This window comes from Gavia stellata, chromosome 19, assembly GCF_030936135.1.
Source record: "Gavia stellata isolate bGavSte3 chromosome 19, bGavSte3.hap2, whole genome shotgun sequence".
NCBI lineage: Eukaryota > Metazoa > Chordata > Aves > Gaviiformes > Gaviidae > Gavia > Gavia stellata.
In genome coordinates, this window is record NC_082612.1 from 14212262 (window position 1) to 14229690 (window position 17429).

A 17429-nucleotide genomic window follows, 5' to 3' on the forward strand; every position below is an offset into this window, starting at 1 on the left:
CTTGAATTTTTTTTTTTTTTTAAATAGAGAAAGCTCTACAAAATAACCTCCCACTCCTCTATTATCTGCTGCCTGTCTCTTGGCAGGCAGGCAGCACCCTGTTGCCACCAGGCTCCTACCAAGCTAGAAAAACAGCACGTATCAGTGTCCAGTCACAGATTTCAGCTCTGAAGAGGAAAAAGATGTCCCCTTCCCCCCCGCCCCGGCTGTGAGACTAACAGCCTTCACTAGACTCTACAGTTCACAGATTAAAGAGACTATCTCAAAGCATACAAAGCACAAGACATAGGCACTTCTAAAGCCCTACCGACTTGCTCATATAACATGCCTACACATACAGGTAAGACTTTAAAAATAGTCACTCACGTTTTTTTGAAGGTTTCACATCACTGTATGCTGGTCAGTTGAACTCTTCAGCAGCTTTTCTCTCATCAGCTCCCACCCAGCTACTAAAGAACAGGTTGCAGCCGATCTTGTCATTAAATAGGCAGCTGTCAGGTGGGCATTTGGTGTGGCCCTAATCAGGTGAGCAGCCTCACCAAAAAAATCTGGAGAAAATCAGCTCACCTGGCTGCTACCTATAGCAAAGCCATTCTTAAAGATGACCTGGCTTACGCTTAGGGGCTTTGTTGACATGATCAGGAAGATAAGGAAGGCTACTGGAGCAAAACAAAAAGAAGCTGCCTTGTAAAATGGCTCCTGTTAGACCAGAGATCCACTTGAGGATGCCTCTTCTTGTTACAGGAGTTGTAACAGCAAAATGATTTTTGTGATATGCTGTACCCCCAGCTCTGCGGGTGGGGTATGGAGCAAAGCTGGCAAGCCCCTTTAAGGTAAGGAAATGTTTTTCATCTGTGCTCTGTGCATCTCTAGGGGTGTGTGGAAGATGGCTGATAGGCTGAAATGCACTTTACCATGACAGACACCTAGAAGAGAAATATTTTAGGGATCTGTAAACTTAAAAAGGTCAACAGTCCACTTAAGGAAGTTAATCTTTAGGAAGTTAACCTTTAGAAGGTTTCTGTGTAACTTACTCAGCTGCCAGGCATTGCAATAAAGCACCCTGCTCTGGCCCTGGCATCTTAAGTTAGAACAAAGTTACATTCTTAAAAATGGTGATTATGGCTTCAAATGAACATCAGTATTTGATATATATGTAAACCAATCTGCATAGTCTCATATGCAGAGAGACTATATTGCTTTTTCATGCTGTTATATGTAGTCTGCATACGGCTAAATTGTAAAAGAGAGAACTCGACTCCCAACAAAAGAAAAAAATCAACAGTAAACTGATTGAGACAAGGGATATATGAGCAGTCCTCAGAAATTAACAGCTGTGTTTTGCAAATTAACTTTATAGACACGCAAATAGATGGTAAGTTTCAGAAATTCATTCACTGAATAGAGCGCATCCACGTCTGTTCTGTCACTGCCATGGTTTTGAGGCTGACATCTCAGCTTACCAGTACCCTGTAAGAAACATTCTAATATTTAAAGCCTTAAAAGCATGCCTAATGAGCTATAGCAAAGCACGGATGGGTCATAAAGGATCTGGGGGTCTTAAAAAATAGTAACAACTGTTGTCACCAAATGTGAGTGTAGCATGGAAAACTGTCTAATGAAATTGGGTAGTGTGAGAGAAGCTTGCATGGGTGGCTTGCCACAGATGGAATTAAACACATTCAAGTGTTAAAGAAAACCAGGCGTGGAAACAACAGATGTTTTTGTTCTGAAACCTGGTGTTGAAGATCCAAAGTAATTTGTCTGTGTAATAAACCACAATCACCTACTTTTCCCTCTAGCGTGACTTTAATAGTTAAAAATCAAATCTGTGCAGAGTGTACTTTATTTGTTCACATTACCTATTTGTGGTTAAACACCACTTCATCTGACAGTTTAAAAGCATTCTTTTAAAACAAAAGAATTAAACATAGCTTCTGCTAAAAAAATTTGCAAGTTACATGGATGCAATATACAGGAGTATAAAAAAATCAACAGTATTCTACAGAAAATATTCTCAAAACAGCAAATAAAGATTAGGCATGTAGGCATGATCCTGAACTGAACAAATATGAATTAAAAAACAGCTAACAAAATTTAAAAAAAATCCTGAATATCTGTATAAAAGAAGCAAGGATTCAAAGTGCAGGTGCTCCAGTTTTCATTTTACCGTATTATTCAGTAAGTTCATACAGGATACTATTCATTTTATATAAAGTGACAGTGTTCTCAGTAAGACTTAAACATTCAGTTACATTATCTTGCAGATTTTTTTCATTACTGCTACTTTACACTGTTGTAAATGAAGACTTATGCAATACATTTGTTTTTTTCTTAATCTAACAAGGATATAATAGGTTGGTGGTAAAGGTTAGTTTTAAGAGCTAAGCTATATATGCTGTAGATCCAGCCTTAGAAGTATATATATGTATTTTTTTGTAACTTTTAAAAACAGCTTTCAATTTTTAAAAAGAGACTCTACCAATCTGCTCTGGGACCTGCATACACTGCCTTTGGAGCACACCAGCAGGGCTTCCAAGTCCACTGGTTAGGAATACAGCCCCAGGCAGGGTCATGCTGGAGATCCTCCCTTGGCGGCCGCAGCCAGAAAAGGGCTTTCTCTCTGCTGGGTTTGGTGCAGCCGGAGGCCGCGGAACCCAGGGAAAGGCAAACGGGCTCTGCCTTCTGTCAGAGCAAAAATCATCCCATTCAACCACGTTTGCCTGATGTGTCAGCTAGGCTTGGCATGGACTTCTCACTTTTATTTGAGCATCCCAATCTCAAGCAGAGGAAGTTAGGAGCCAGGCAGGTGTCACTAAGGTGATCTTTCATATTTAAAAAAAAAAACAAAACTGAAGCATATGTTAAAACCCATTATCCTCTTTGAAAAAAGAAACTTATATGAAATAAAATTATCCTTCAGGGATGTTGCCTGGAACTTAATTTCACCTGAGGTCCTATTCAGGTTGACAGTGTCCCTTTAAATTTTAGGTAATTCCTGTTTCGTTCATTTTTTTCCCCAAGAATCAGATCTCTATATATGTCTATTTTAAAAATGCACATAAATATCGGCATTAAGTTTACATTTAGAAATTAAAAACTAATCTTTACCATTTTATATTGACAGCAAGGTTAATTATACACACACTTCACTGACAACTGCTATTTTTTTCTGTATTTTGAATAAAATTTGCATTTGTGTAACATTTCCCACAGAAAGAGTGATTATACTTCAAGATAGTTAAGTTTGCACCCCAATATTTTCACATTAGTGAAAACAATCATGTTTTGAAAATACCAGGGCCTGTGCCAGGTACTAATAAATACAGAATAAAAAAAATAAATAAAAAACCCAACTGCCTTTTATCCCGACATAGTAGAGATTTCATAGTCACTGGCTGAGGTTATTGGTTTACCCATCATTCTTACGTTTTTAGCATTAGTAATCCTAGCCATCATGGATACAGGCTTATCAAAGTATCTAACCAGCGCTGGCTCAGTCAGAAGGGAGGCTAAAAATTGTTCAAAGGTAATGGCCCAGTCTCTGTCAATGCTAGTGCTTCTATGGAGAGAAGTGGTGTGGTTGCTCCGTACCAAAACGGTGTCTTCACCAATGTCCTCGCAGTGCAGCTTTTCTTCTTCATGCGAACCTGCACTCAGTACTGAGTAAGAGGACATCGAACTGTCATCTTTTGTATCATCGTCGGAAATGAGCATGGAAGAACAGGCTCCGTTGTCCCTGGGAGAAGAGTCTTCGAGCTTAATGTCTTCCATCTGCATGCCCAGGGTGCTGTCGGTGCAAACGGCCTCCTCATCATTGGTGACAAGGCTGCTTTGGAACGGCTTGTGCTGTTCAAGGGGGTACTGCTGGTGCTCCTTCTTCTGAAACAGCTCGCTCTGAATAGTTTTGCTGCAATTGTTACTGCTGCTGTCTGTCTCTTTTGTGGGCTGCGCGTTGAAGAGCTTGCCAACCTCACCTATCTCCAAAAGCAAGCTTGTCACAGCAGCGGTAGCGTGGTACAGATCTTGTTCATTGGGGTCTTCACTGAACATATTGTACATTGTCTTGCACAGTTCAATGAACTGTCCCTGAACACAGAGAGAGGAAACATTAATGAGAGAGCGGGAATCAAATCGGACTGAGATCTACTAAATCAGTTTAAAAAGTCTGGAATGGAGGTACGATACAATAGTTTATGTGAGTAAACCGAAATTGGAAACAATCTAGGTGCAGTCTAGAAAGCATTTTCTATGACTGGGCAGCCAGATGTGTTGCCTCTCTCAAAGCTATACAGAATAAACTGTTGGATGTTGGTCTTCCATCATATGACAAATTTATTTCTCTGCATCCACAGGAGGGCAACAGAGGGTGAGCAGTGAGACACTTAGCATTCATTTTGGTGGATTTTCTTGTAGGAATGATGCTAAGTATAACTAGGGGTCTGATAAAACTAATGAGAAGTAATGAAAAATGAAATGAGAAACCTGCAGCACTCTTTTAATTGACAGTGATAACTCAGTTGGATGCGAGCCTTTTGGAACTCAAAACTCACGAATTAAATAGGAAGGAGATTTGTTCAGGGCTATCTTAAGTAAGACGCATTGCTCTACAGGGAATAAACCTTCCCAACATGCTCTGGAGGAAACAGCTGTCCCCACGGGTCTCCTCCTCCTTAGCAGCTATGGATCTAAGGGGAACGAGACTGACAGTATAAATTACAAACCATAAAATGCTTCTTTCAGGTAATGTGCATGGGACATTATGAGCTAGCTGGTGATATTCAATGTCATATCACCCTTTGTCTTGAGATCAAAATAATATGTTATCATTCCTGTACGTGTGTATCTCATTTTTAGGATGTTTTGGGAGCTGAATGCCAGTTACAGTATGCTGAAAACAACTAACTTTGGTAATCAGCTGACTGCTGCTCTGGTAAAAAAAGTATCTGCCTCAAAATGAAACCTTTATTCAGTGTTAATGTATTGAATATTTGTAAGTATGTGAAGAAAGTTTAAAGTTAATGAAAAATAAGTAAATGTCAGCAGAAGTACCTGATTCAGTTTGGGTAAGTCCTTTGTATTTTTTGCTTTGCATTTATTCTCTTGGCTCCACATTCTCAGATAATTTCTATTCTCTTGTGAGCTCTTCTTGCCTACTGTCAAAAAAATACCCAGAGATGCAGGAAAAGTCCATGAAGAAACCTTAAATGAATACTTTTTTCTCCATTTTCAAAAGGAGCATCTTTATAAGAAATGAAAGATGTAATTCAAATGGAGACACCATGCATACCTTTGTCTGTTTTCAGACTCACTGTAACAAACCCATCATCTACTCCTTGTTTGTTCCTGCTGTCTAGGCCAACAACTAGGAAGTGGAGGGGTGGGGGGAGAGAGAGATCAGTGTGGTTTTAGATATATACATTCTTTTCATGTGTACAGTGCAAAATAGAGAAAATGTTAACACTGCAGAAAGTGCAGAGTAAGAAAGATAGGACTAAATGATGATTTTTGCTTATTCTTAAATCTGCTGACAAATTCCATATAATTAATAATATAAATACGAAGACAGGGACCATCTTAGGTTTTGTTTGTGTAGTACAATGATGTTGTAGTAAGTACGTACTACATACTACGTATGTAGTACAATGATGTAGTACAATGTGTTACCACAACACAAACAGCTTTATGTTTGGTGGTTATTAGTGTATCTTCTTTTGTCTATCAGGACTTAAAATTGCCATCTCTAGTCTATTAATTCTTATCTGTATTTTCAAACAACCTTCCTTCCCCCTGTAATCTGAAGGATGGGCAATATTTTTCTTGAATCAGAGAGAAACCTAACATCAAATATCTCAAGAAAGAGAATGCCATTTAAGACAACAATGATGAGACCCAGGTTCTCGGAAGGGCACAAAAAGATTTCAAACTGCTGAACTACATTTGGATATATCTTTTGGCTTCAGTTTTGTAGAATATTTTAAGTTCTGATCCAAATATATCTTGAAAGCCAATATATTTATTCTCATTCTCCATCAAGGCATATATGCTGCACTTATCACAAAATTACTTCTATTGCAACACACTGATGACATTATTCTGAGAGTACTTCTGCAATGCACAATCCAGGGGAGTTCTTAGCGTACACACGCCTGCAACTCTAAGGATATCAAAATATATACGAAGACCACACACTTCTTTTTACAGAGAATACTTCACTTACAAAGTTTAATCCAATGAAAAAGTAGCTTCCTAAAAAGACATGTTGTTTGAAATGCATTACCTCATCTTTTCACTCCCGAGACAAAAGATGCCTACCGTGTGTACATTCTGGTGTGATGTCTTCAAAAAAGTACTGAGTAGCTTCAAAAGCAGAGTCTGGCTCTTCTTGCTCAGGGGATGGATCTAAGCAATATAATAAAATTCTTTCATTAAAAATTCCACCCTTTAATTAAAAACTAGAACATATTTCCATTGATACATTTAGAATGTCAGTTTCTAGAATTAAGGATGTAATGGGTTAGGAATCATCTCTTTTCAGCTCACAGGAGATGACAACTGGACCTGTACTGTCTCCTCCCCGATCTCCAATACTGCCTGACTAACAAGTAGTTGTTTGCCTTTGGAGGCTGGCTTGTCCATCTTCCCATGTCTACTTCCGTTACTTTCTTCTGTGCAGTTCAGCATTTCCTAAGCAGGTAATGAACCCTTTCCTAGCTGGAAACAGTCTGTTGTGATTTGGTATGAGCTTACCAGTCCCCGAATACCGGAAGCTACATTATTAAAAATGGATCTCTTCTGTTATAGTTCAACAAAACTGTATTTTTTTTTTTTCCTGTTAAATTAGTGGATCGCTCAAGCCTACCTCCAGCAAAGCCAGCTGGGAGCAATCAGGGACACATATTCAAAGAACATGAAGGTGAATGTCCTCTCAAAGCTTTTAGATATCTTAACCAGAGGATGTAAATGTGCACAAGAATTAAACTACCCAAACAGCTGCAACATACTTAAATCACAGATTCAGTGAGGTCAGCAATAGTTTCTTTATGGCACACATGTGACAAGCCAGAGAGGTTATAGTTCCAGGACATCATTTCGTCAGGGGCAAAACTGTTTTGAGATGTTTCCATCCCCTCTCCACCCTAGACTGCCTTTCTCACCCAGCTGAGACCAACAGTTTGTACAGCTCCCTGGAAAACACACCTATGAAATGATCTCGAGCTTCCCTCTGCAAACAGTTTTATCAGCCCAGAGGGGGAACTAAGAAGAAATCCTGGGGGCAGAAACGAGTAGCCCGGGCATGCAGGAACATTTTAGGCTAGCTTCACTGTTAAATAAAGTGCATTATGGTAACAAATGAGAGAGAGTGGTAACACAGTGGAATAGACTGCCCAGGGAGGTAGTGGAGTCACCCTCCCTGGAGGTATTCAAGGAGCGTGTGGATGTGGCATTGTGGGACATGGCTTGATGGGCATGGTGCTGTGTGGTGTGGGTGGGTTGTTTTGGGTTTTTTTGGGGTGTGTGTGGTGTTTTGTTTTTTGTTGGGTTTTTTTTGTTTTTTTTTTTTTGGTAATGGTTGGACTTGATGATCTTACAGGTCTTTTCCAACCTTAGTGATTCTGTGAAATGCTGAAGAACACTGTGTTTGTTATGCATGGGGGAAGTCACCAACCCCAGCTAAACAGGCAAGAGACACATACAAATGGCCTGTTCGCAGCCAGAGCAATAGAGGGCTGCATGGCTGCCTTCAGACTTTCCAAATCCATGTTTGGTTACGGTAGAAGCTCTCTTATTTTACTGCTGCATAAACAGCTACAGTAATTCCCACAAATTAATTTTTAATTGGGAAAGCTAGTCATAAACAACTCTGCTCCAAATTTCCGTTCTCAACAAGACGACAGCTATGTTAACATCATTTACTTACCAGGCAAAACATGCATTTTATACAGTAGCTTCAGCTTCTCTGTAAGATCTCCATGGCATGCTGCACCTAAACAGCATTATATGCAGTATGTTAATACTCAGCATTCAATGCCATTCTATTTATTATTGCTACAATATTTCATTTTAGAAGCTGCAACCTTCACTCTGGGAAGCACTGCAGTCCCTTTACAGCCTGAGATCATAAGGCAGTCACTTGACTTCTACGATCACGCATCTGCAGCGAAAATAGCAAGAGAACACAGACCACCTTACCCTGAATTTTGTACTTCAGCCTTGGCTCCTTCATTAAATGTCTATTTTATAACGCTCAAAAATAATCTATGATCATCACATTACCACTCAGAAAGGCCTCCAGCTGAAAGTTAAGACGACCTTTTTGTGTGGACTTCAAACTTTCTGATCCGAGGATCCAATAACAACATCACATGATTTAGAACAATAAGGTATTTACCAAAAAAAGAGAGAGAAATTCAAGTAAACAGCGTTTATCACAGCTTAGCCACGGACTAAACTGATATTCAGACAATGCTTTCTAGTGATTTATCCACCCCAACCCCTATTACTTTCTGGTCTACACTACAATTAGCTGTATGAAATCCAAGCTGTCTATTGTAGTCCCTCCTTCCAGTTAATTAAATGGATATTAGTTAATTTTGAAGTACTGAAATAACAAACAATCAGACTTCTTCATAAATCTTGTTATGACATGTAATTGATAAACAAATGAATTAATCTTCATTATTTAGGTTACACAGAGATTTATTTTACCTTACAGGCTACCATGTCAGCTTACCTCTGCTATGCAAACTATAAAGCGTGGTTTGGCAAATACTAACAATCACAGCTCAAGACTACAATAAATACAGATGTTAAGCCAAAGAATTGAGTACATCTACATTAGTCATTTTGCTTTCAACTCGGTCCTTTTTAAGCACAAAACCTTCTTATGTTCCTAGCCGGTGTACCACACCATGTAGATAATGCTTTCTCTTTTGGTAAAACCATGTCTTAGGTTATGCACCCAGGTACCACGTGAAGTGCCCCCCTGCTAAAGGTGACATGAAATAACCAAGGCACAGAATGGGCTGCAGTTCTGCATCCTCCAGCAACAGCTAGGGATGCATTCACCAAAATAGGATTCAGGGCACAGGGTATCTAGTGACACACGTAGGCTTATTCCTCTCCTTGTCCCCAGATGTGAAAAGAACTGAAAAATCTTGACTACTACTGCTTTTTACTTTTTGCCTGAGATGAATCTGTGTGTGCTTCCTAATGCCAGGCCCTTTTCCTCCTCAAAATGTACATGAATGAAGACAACACAACACGGGACAGGTCTACCAAAGATGTTATCTGTGCTCTCTCAGAGACAACCCTCCGGGTCTCCCATGGGAGAGGTCAGAAAGTTTTACAAAGGGAAGAACAGCCCACTGGCAATTTGCAGGAACTGCGTGACAGTTAGCTGCAGTGCGCTACCCAAGATCTGAGGACTGATGCTGTGTTAAAGAATTAAAAAAATTAGGTTACATTCATAAAGACAACAGCAGAGGATCAGGTGTGCCCCTATTATGGAGAGTTAGGGGAGATCTTTCTATGGGTGGATACCTCAGCTGAAGCCACCATTTTGACCTGCACACTGCTGTACAGAGATAATTTCATAGGAGAGCCCAGAGAATTCAGTGGCCTCCTGCATCCCTGAACAGACAGCAGATGAACCTGCTGAGGACCTCTGAACAGCACCGGGGAGGTGGTAAGACCATTCTTAGTCCCAGCCAGAAATACTTCATTCCTGGCACTCTGGAGTCACAGGTCTTAAAACCTTCAACAGCTTTCAACAAGTCTTATCTTTTTGCAGTACGAGTCTCAGATGATGCATCGCCAGTTTTTATCCAGAAGTTTTAAATTTACTTTGTGGTAGGAGAAGAAACTGTGCTTGGAAAAGAACATGACTATACCCTTTGAATCTTTCTACCTCAAAGAGCAGCAGTGAAAGCTGTCACCTTCACACTGCAACCACTGTCCTCACGCACACCTGCTCTTACCCCTCTCAGGGCCTGACCACGCACCCCTTTTCAGGGCATGACTAGGAACAGCCTTCACTGAGCCCCCTTTCTGACTGTTCTCCTTCTGTCAACGCCGTGCAGGTGGCAAGTCTTTTCTGGGCATAACGTCGTATGTGCACAGTTTTCCCCCAGTCTTTTTTGAGGCCATTAACAAAATAATTAAACAGGTTAGAACTTTATTCTGTTAATACAAAACTTAGTAGCAAGATAAAAGTGTTGGCTTCGGTTGCCCCTCTCTTGAACACAGGTGGAGGGGTGTGGAGTGTTTGTATAGTATTTAGCTTCCTGAAAGCATCAGAGGAGTGGTGAGGTTAACACTCTGCTTTCTGAACATCCTCCTGCAACCCAAGCTTGGAGAAAAGCTGTTTTCAGGAAAAAAAAAATTACACTCAGGTACTCCTTGAGAGACACAGTTTTCATGGTGCCGACTTTTGCACAAGGCTGTAGTGAGTGCTGCAGACACCAGTAGTCACTGGGGAGGTGGAAGAGCTGCATGCTCTGAGAAGGGAGTATTGCAAAAACACGACGGGAGGCAGGGGACCGCCTTGGGTCTATGTGGAAATCTCTCTACCTTACTTGGAGCCTGAGTCAACAACTGACATGCTATAATCCACTGTGGTATGGGGGTGCAGGTGAGCTTCTTCACGAGTGAATACCCCATAGAGCTCATAACAAAGGCTGACAACCCTTTCTGAGCAGCACAACTCCTAGAGCAAACTGATGAAGATCAATCCTTTATTTGAACTTGCAGTAACAGGACACAGGGTAAATGTACAGAAGAATACGCCAGGTTGTTCCGTCTTTGCTCAGCTGAGGCCCTAGAGGCACCTGAAGGAGGAGGTTCTTGAGCTATTTGCTGTAGGGGCTATGAAAAGGAAATGGAGATTCCCAGTTGCACTTACAGTCCTCTCATGTCCCATGGATTTCATGTGACACAAGAAAGCGCTATGAGCCCATGCTGGGACACACAGCACCCCTTTTCACCTCCTCTTAATGGCACTCCTAGAAGGAGTCAGTGGCATCAAAGAGAGGCTTGGAGGGAACAAATCCTTATGGCTACATGGAATAAGGCCATTTAAAGAGTTGTGAAACAGAAATGCTTCAGGTGCTTGAATAAGGCGCTTCCTTTAGGAAAGACAGATCTGAGTAACCAGGGCCAGAGTCCAATACTGCTGTTTAGACACAGTAAGAAGAGAAAGGACGGTTCCCACAGGTCACCTCCAGAATGCTCATCCTCTGACCATGCTTTCCGGGACAGCCACAAGGACAAGGCAACACAGTCCCCTGTTGAGCAGATGCATCTTGCTCCAACAGAAGATATTTCTCATTTAGGAGATTTTCTTAGCCAAGGCATATTGGGTTGGTAAGGCAGACTGAAGCAGCTGATGTTTGTGAAGTTTTTAAAAGTCCCGGGGCATAGTGAAATATGCTCAAACAAATCCCATGTTGTTTGGGTGGCTGTGTTGTCCTTGCTAACATTCATGTGCTTCTTAAACAAAAAAGGGGTCAGGGTGTTGACTTTTCAAAAAAATAAAATTTCAAGCTATGCCACATTTGGCTTAGTTTCTGAAAAAATGTGGTTTTGCAGAATGAGCGATTTTGATTGTTTAGCCCATTGAAGATTTTAGTTCAGTCATGTCGGCTTATAGCCACATTTGTGCGTTTTACATTCATTTCTGTTCACAGTGTTCTTATTTCTGTTCCTTGTTCTTATTACTCATTATTGGTTCTAAAAAATGCTGTCTCAACCAATAACTGGTTGATTGTTTTTAACAGCATCCTGTAAGCAGCAAGAGTAGTTAATCCATGGGTCATGTCTCAAAAGGCCATTAAGTGTTACCTGGCAAACAGTTCCTCAAATACAATTCAGAACTGCATCATAGACAGCACTGTTTTTTTGGGTAGTGTGAAGGGGAGGTGTGCGATCAGTTTTACTGTCACAGAGCTGTTTTGCACCTGCAAGAAAACAGGTATTACCATTGCTGTACAGAGGTTTCAATGCAAGGCTGCATTTGGAGCCCTAATGCTTAAAAATACTGTTTCAAAGAGTTGCTGAAAGCCAGAGAGGGAAATCTTTTCTCTCTCAAAAAGGATCAAAACGTAAAGCTGGAGGAATTGCCATGAAATAACACAATAGATGGTGAGATGTTGGTCACTTACAGGGAATAATTCCTGCTATATTCAAAAAAGGGGTGGCCAGCTCCTGCCTCATCTTTTTCGTCATGTTAATCCTGGGGCTTGCACATTCCCTTTGTTGCGATACTGACTTTCATGTCTTGAAATCTTGCTTCTTCAAGACTTGCATGGGCTGTAATCTCCATTAAAAACATTCAGCCTCCCTATCTGACCTGAACCTCCACTTTCTCCTTTTCAGATTACTTCCAGCCTGCTCTCTCTCTTAGTCTGTAGTCTTGGTTATTGATTTCAGAAGTAATACATGTAGTACCTCTCACTACACATACTGTGAGGTGTGATACCTTCCCTTCACACAGGGACATATGTATGTGGGGTGTCAGCAGACTTCTAAAGAGAAGCATTTTTATTCAGGGGCAAACAAAACTAGCATCCTCGCTCAATCCTTCCCCCACCCCTTATATGTGTACGTAAATTTCTCAAAAGTCTTCTTCCTGAACAACCAAGGGAGCAAATCCTGCCTCTCTCCCCTTTCCAGAGCTGGTAGCGCTGACAAAAGGGATGAATTCCCAACTTTGAGCGAAAGTTTAAGGAGCAGATAACAAAATGCAGTGTCGCTGAGGGAGGAACACTATAGAAGAACATACAAAAGACTTTCCCAAAGAAAATAATTTGATTAGAAGTAATCACACCATTAAGCACACAAGTTGCAGGTCAATTTTGTGTTGAGAGTTAGCTGTCAGGGAAATCCTCAGACCCTAATGGACTTGTAGTTCACATGTGGTCCCTCTCCCAGTGTGATACACCACTGGCTAATGCAGATGCACCTACTGAGACCAGCCTAAACCCCAGTGGGAACCACTGTCACAGGCATGATAAAATGAACCGAATGGTAGCATGAACAGCTCTTAAAACAAAGGTGACTCATGCAAATTGGCATACGTCAAACTCAAATTCATTATCTGACAGCTAATATAACATCTGTGTTTCTGAAGGACTGGATCCCTTTTAGAAAAAAACTGGTTTGGTCAGAATATTTTGAGAGTGCCATGAATTGTCCTTACTTAGCCCAGAGACGAATTCGCGGAAGTTGATGAGCAAGTCTCCATTTTCATCAAGAAGCCTGAATAAGCGTGCAGCTAATACATCTGAATGAGTTCCACATGCCCAAGGAAAGAGGAGAGCGAACATCCCCTTGAACTGCTCAAAGTCAATACGGTACTGCTCCAGATAAGGCAGGCTGGGATCATGCCGGTCAATAGCATTACTGTTTCCTCCCCAGTAGCAGCTAGTCAGATGTTCTGCCTGAACAGAAGGCAAATGCTGTGAGATTGTCATCACCTCTGTAAACACGCTATCAATGATTAAAAAAAAATCCAAACAACTCATACACACATTCTTAAAAACCCACAAGACTAGCAGATGTATTTGCATCTGCCTAGCCCTTGCAGTTCTGCAAGAGGTTCCTCCTCTAACCAGCACTAAAAGACATCCCTCTACAAAAAAAGAAGATAAAGCAAAACTTCTTCTGCCTCCCAGGCAGATGGACCATGAAATACCTGTTTTGAACAGAGCAGTAAGCAGCTGTAACTTGCATATATACACAGGCTTGCTGTGCTTAGTCACCCCCTTCAACCTCACCACACAGTCAAGTCAGAAAGGGGACTCTCACGACATCCTTAATTTCAGAGCACATGAAAATAGCTGTTTATTTGAAATGGTTTTTGTTGAACTGTATAGTCTCAAAAATACTGTATAAAGTCCTACTCTTTCAGTCTTACTGAAGTCAGTGAAAGTTCTGGAGCTAATTTCAGCAGAATCTAATTCAAAACGATTCAGAAGCTTAGAGAAAGAGAACCTAGCACTGCACAGTGATCAACTGGGGTGGACTGTCTGACTTGGTCTCACTGATTCCATGGAAGACTGAAAGAAGGCACCACAGGATTTGGATAATCGTAATACCTGACATTACAGATGGGAAACTGAAAGGAAAGAAATTCTTCATGGTATAAAAGAAAAAAATCTGTTATAACAAAACAGGAAGAAAGTATCTTGTTTTAAGGCACTAAAGCATTTTAACTGCTCACCTTTAAATTTGTGGATCTGATGGTATTGCTGTACAATCAACTTACAAAGACATAGCACTTTGTGACACTAAATTTCCATGTGATACAGTAGACATTAAAGCATTAACAATGGCAAAAATCAGCTATTGTGATATGGAAGTATTAACTGTCTGAGATAATAGAATAAAGGCATTTCTATGTTACATTCCAAAACTTGGGTCAGGTAGAGAGAGACATATGTAAGTTTCTAAAGACTGATCAAAAGCCTCTATCTATTCACTTTTTCATTATAATAGTTTTCGTCAGTACCTTCTTTTTTTCCATGGACAAATCATTTAGTGAATTATTTATTTCCTGAGCTTTTAAAAACAGGTTGGGGTGGGTTTTTTTGGTATATTCTATAATACAGCAGCTAATTCAAGTTTGTATTAAGACACCTGATAGCAAGTAACTCACAGACTCAACCTGGTCTTTAGAAAAGACCCAGTCCATGTCAAAAATAAACGTTTGCATTCCCCGCAGGCACATGATCGTATCTTCACTTAGCTTTACCTTAAAAAGAGCATACAGTTCCTCCAGTTCATCGATAGTAAAAGAAGTCTCTGTCACAATAGTTCGTACCTTTTGAAACATAACAGTAACAGTTACAGATTTGAAATCTATGTCTCATTGAAAAGGTAATTTACATTTCAGAAACTGACTGACCTTAATCTTCGCAAAGAACATTATTTCAGTACTTACCACATTGCGCTTTGTAGTATCTTCAAGGGTTTGGATAACTTTCAGCCTTTGTTTGAATCTCATTTGTTCAATTAAATCTGCTCGGATACTTCCAAATTTCTTAAAAGAGAAAAAGTACAGGATACTCTGTGCATTAGTATTTGGAATACTTAGCTTGCCTTTAATGTATTTAAGAAATTAATTTAATTATGTGATATACCACAAATGGCATGTTTAAAGAACTGCTGTTAAGGCATTTTTCTAACATGTGACAAAGTTACGAAGACTTGAGGAATGTATCGCTAGATTTTATTCTTCCCAATAACTTATTTTCCTTTAATTTGAAAGGTCTTTATTAAGCTACAAATCCTCACATTTCAAACCATAATCTCAGCAGTTAGAGATTTCTTCCTTGGCTCTATGAATAGATTTTTTCGTAACTCCTTCTGCACGGTTTTATTTCAGCTTGCCCTGGAATATCTCTTAATTGTTACAGAGAGAGGAGATATTTAGACAAATTGATCTCTAATGGCTGAGACAGTATAGTACGCCTTAAATTCAGGAGGATCTGAAACCAAGCATCAAGAATGCAACTTCCATCAGGAAGAAGATTCTCTAAAGTGTGCAAGTCTTATTTTCAGAAGTTTTTTTCCACAATGCACATAACAGTCTCAGGGGACTCCTGCATATATTATAGAAGCATCCCAGGGGAAAACCTACTAGGAATAATATTCCATGTTTTCATATGTAGAGGAATACCTAATCCCTAAGATTTCTTTTTGTGAACTATAAGTAGAAGGGGTTTTTGCCATCAAGAAAACACTTGTAAACACATACTTTGAAAAGCACAGATGACCAGCAGGAAAGTAATGCCAGACATCAAGTATGCCACATGTAAAATAAAAGGGGGTGGCAAGATACACTTTCATACAGGATGGATTTATATTTCCAGTGCAAGTGCATCTACATAAGCAGGTCATAATTTGCTTGCACAGTCTTGTGTGATCAAATTAACGCCAAAGCTGCGTTTATCTGCAAAGCTGTGCACCTTTATCATGTACCTTGGGAGTAAAAAGATGTTTTATGTACTTGGAACATTTTGCAAATAAAGAAGGCTTTTGAAAAAATGGAATCTAGATAAACATCCATGAATATTAAGCATCACAGAGGTCACAAAACCTTGAAAAAGAGATGTCTTTTGTGGCTCTGAGGCCACATCTATTGCAGTAATCAGGGCTTATTCTCTGGTCTGGAGGCCAAATGAGACGGTCTGTTCACATCCATACAATTAAAACTCATGTAGCCTACAGAAAAGGAAGGTTGCATGCAATTATCTTCTGGGAATGGTTCCATGCCTATGTTAACTTCCAAATCACATAAGAAATTGTTGGAAGCATGTCACTTGTTCTAGGTCAAAACTGTATCAAACCTTTCAACAGCAAAAACCTTTGAGTGTCAGTTGTTAAGTTAAAATGGCCAAGATCCAGATACTACTATAGATGTAGCCTAACTATTTAAGGCCTATTTTTTTTCCAAATTAACTAACACACAAATCAAGGGAGTTAAGCACATAACAGCTCTGAATATCTGAGTTTACACTCCATTGACAGCTAGTGAACTACACACAGGCTTTTAAAGCTGTAGTTATTATGCATTATTTCAGCCACTCTATTGTAATTATTATAACACCAGGATCTATGGCTTCTGAATTAATTGCAAAATTGAATGAAAAGGTAAGACATTTCTTACTAAAAAGTATTTTCAGTAAATGAAACAGTTACTGGTAGGGTAAAATGTACTTGTTATGTATATTCTCTTATTTCAAGCATGTTTCTCTCTTAAAAGTAGGAAGTCAGTTCAATATCATCAGAGAGGGGTGCTAATCACTTAATTACCAAAAAATTCCTCTGCATCACTTCAGCTTTCACTGAAGACTTCCCATATATGCGTCTGACATGATTACCTAAGAGCTGGACAGGATCAGAGAGTGATGGAAAATAGGTCTTCATAAAACAGTCCAAATATTGTGCTTTTTCCAGTGCTACTCCTCACCAAGTTCTCAGACTCATCATGCTCCCATGACAAACATCTAGGACAGACTGCAAGGGACAAGGTTTTCCCCTGCTTTGGGGGTGAGTGTGTGTGATTGAAGGAGGGTGAAGCATTTTTTTCAGCTGTAGGTCTTCCTGGTTTTTGTAAACAATAAATGACTAGAAGATTAAGTATAGATGGCTACCCAACAAGTACTTTTAACAGCTTAAATTCTAAAAATAGCAAAGATATGCTCACTTACACAATATTTTGCTCTTTGTAGTCGCAGCAAAGCTAACACAGTGAGTGCCTAGCGCCGACTACACACAACTAACTGAGGAATGTAACAGTCATTGAATAACAGATGCTTTGAAGTTTTTTATCTTGATAGTTTACTATTGAATTGTTGGGTGGTTTTTTTTTTTTTAATAATCAAATCAACAATGACTGCCCTGAAACTAATTCTCTCTTTGCAACC

General features: G+C 39.9%; 1 protein-coding gene across 4 annotated transcripts in view; it reads right to left on the minus strand.

Moving 5' to 3' along the window:
- Positions 1-1971: 1971 nt before the first annotated feature.
- TBC1D9 (TBC1 domain family member 9) overlaps positions 1972-17429 on the minus strand; it is a 55008-nt gene continuing 39550 nt past the window's right edge. Inside the window, exons 14-21 of one of the 4 annotated variants that reach the window (XM_059827007.1) lie at positions 14942-15040; positions 14753-14821; positions 13199-13439; positions 7922-7987; positions 6316-6402; positions 5291-5365; positions 5053-5153; positions 1972-4089 (exon numbers count right to left, since the gene is read on the minus strand). In XM_059827007.1, coding sequence (XP_059682990.1) covers positions 3364-4089; positions 5053-5153; positions 5291-5365; positions 6316-6402; positions 7922-7987; positions 13199-13439; positions 14753-14821; positions 14942-15040 — 1464 coding nt within the window. In that variant the 3' untranslated portion in view covers positions 1972-3363. Of the gene's footprint in view, positions 4090-5052; positions 5157-5279; positions 5366-6315; positions 6403-7921; positions 7988-13198; positions 13440-14752; positions 14822-14941; positions 15041-17429 lie in introns of all 4 variants that reach the window. The other 3 variants (XM_059827006.1, XM_059827009.1, XM_059827008.1) reach the window with 3 other exon arrangements.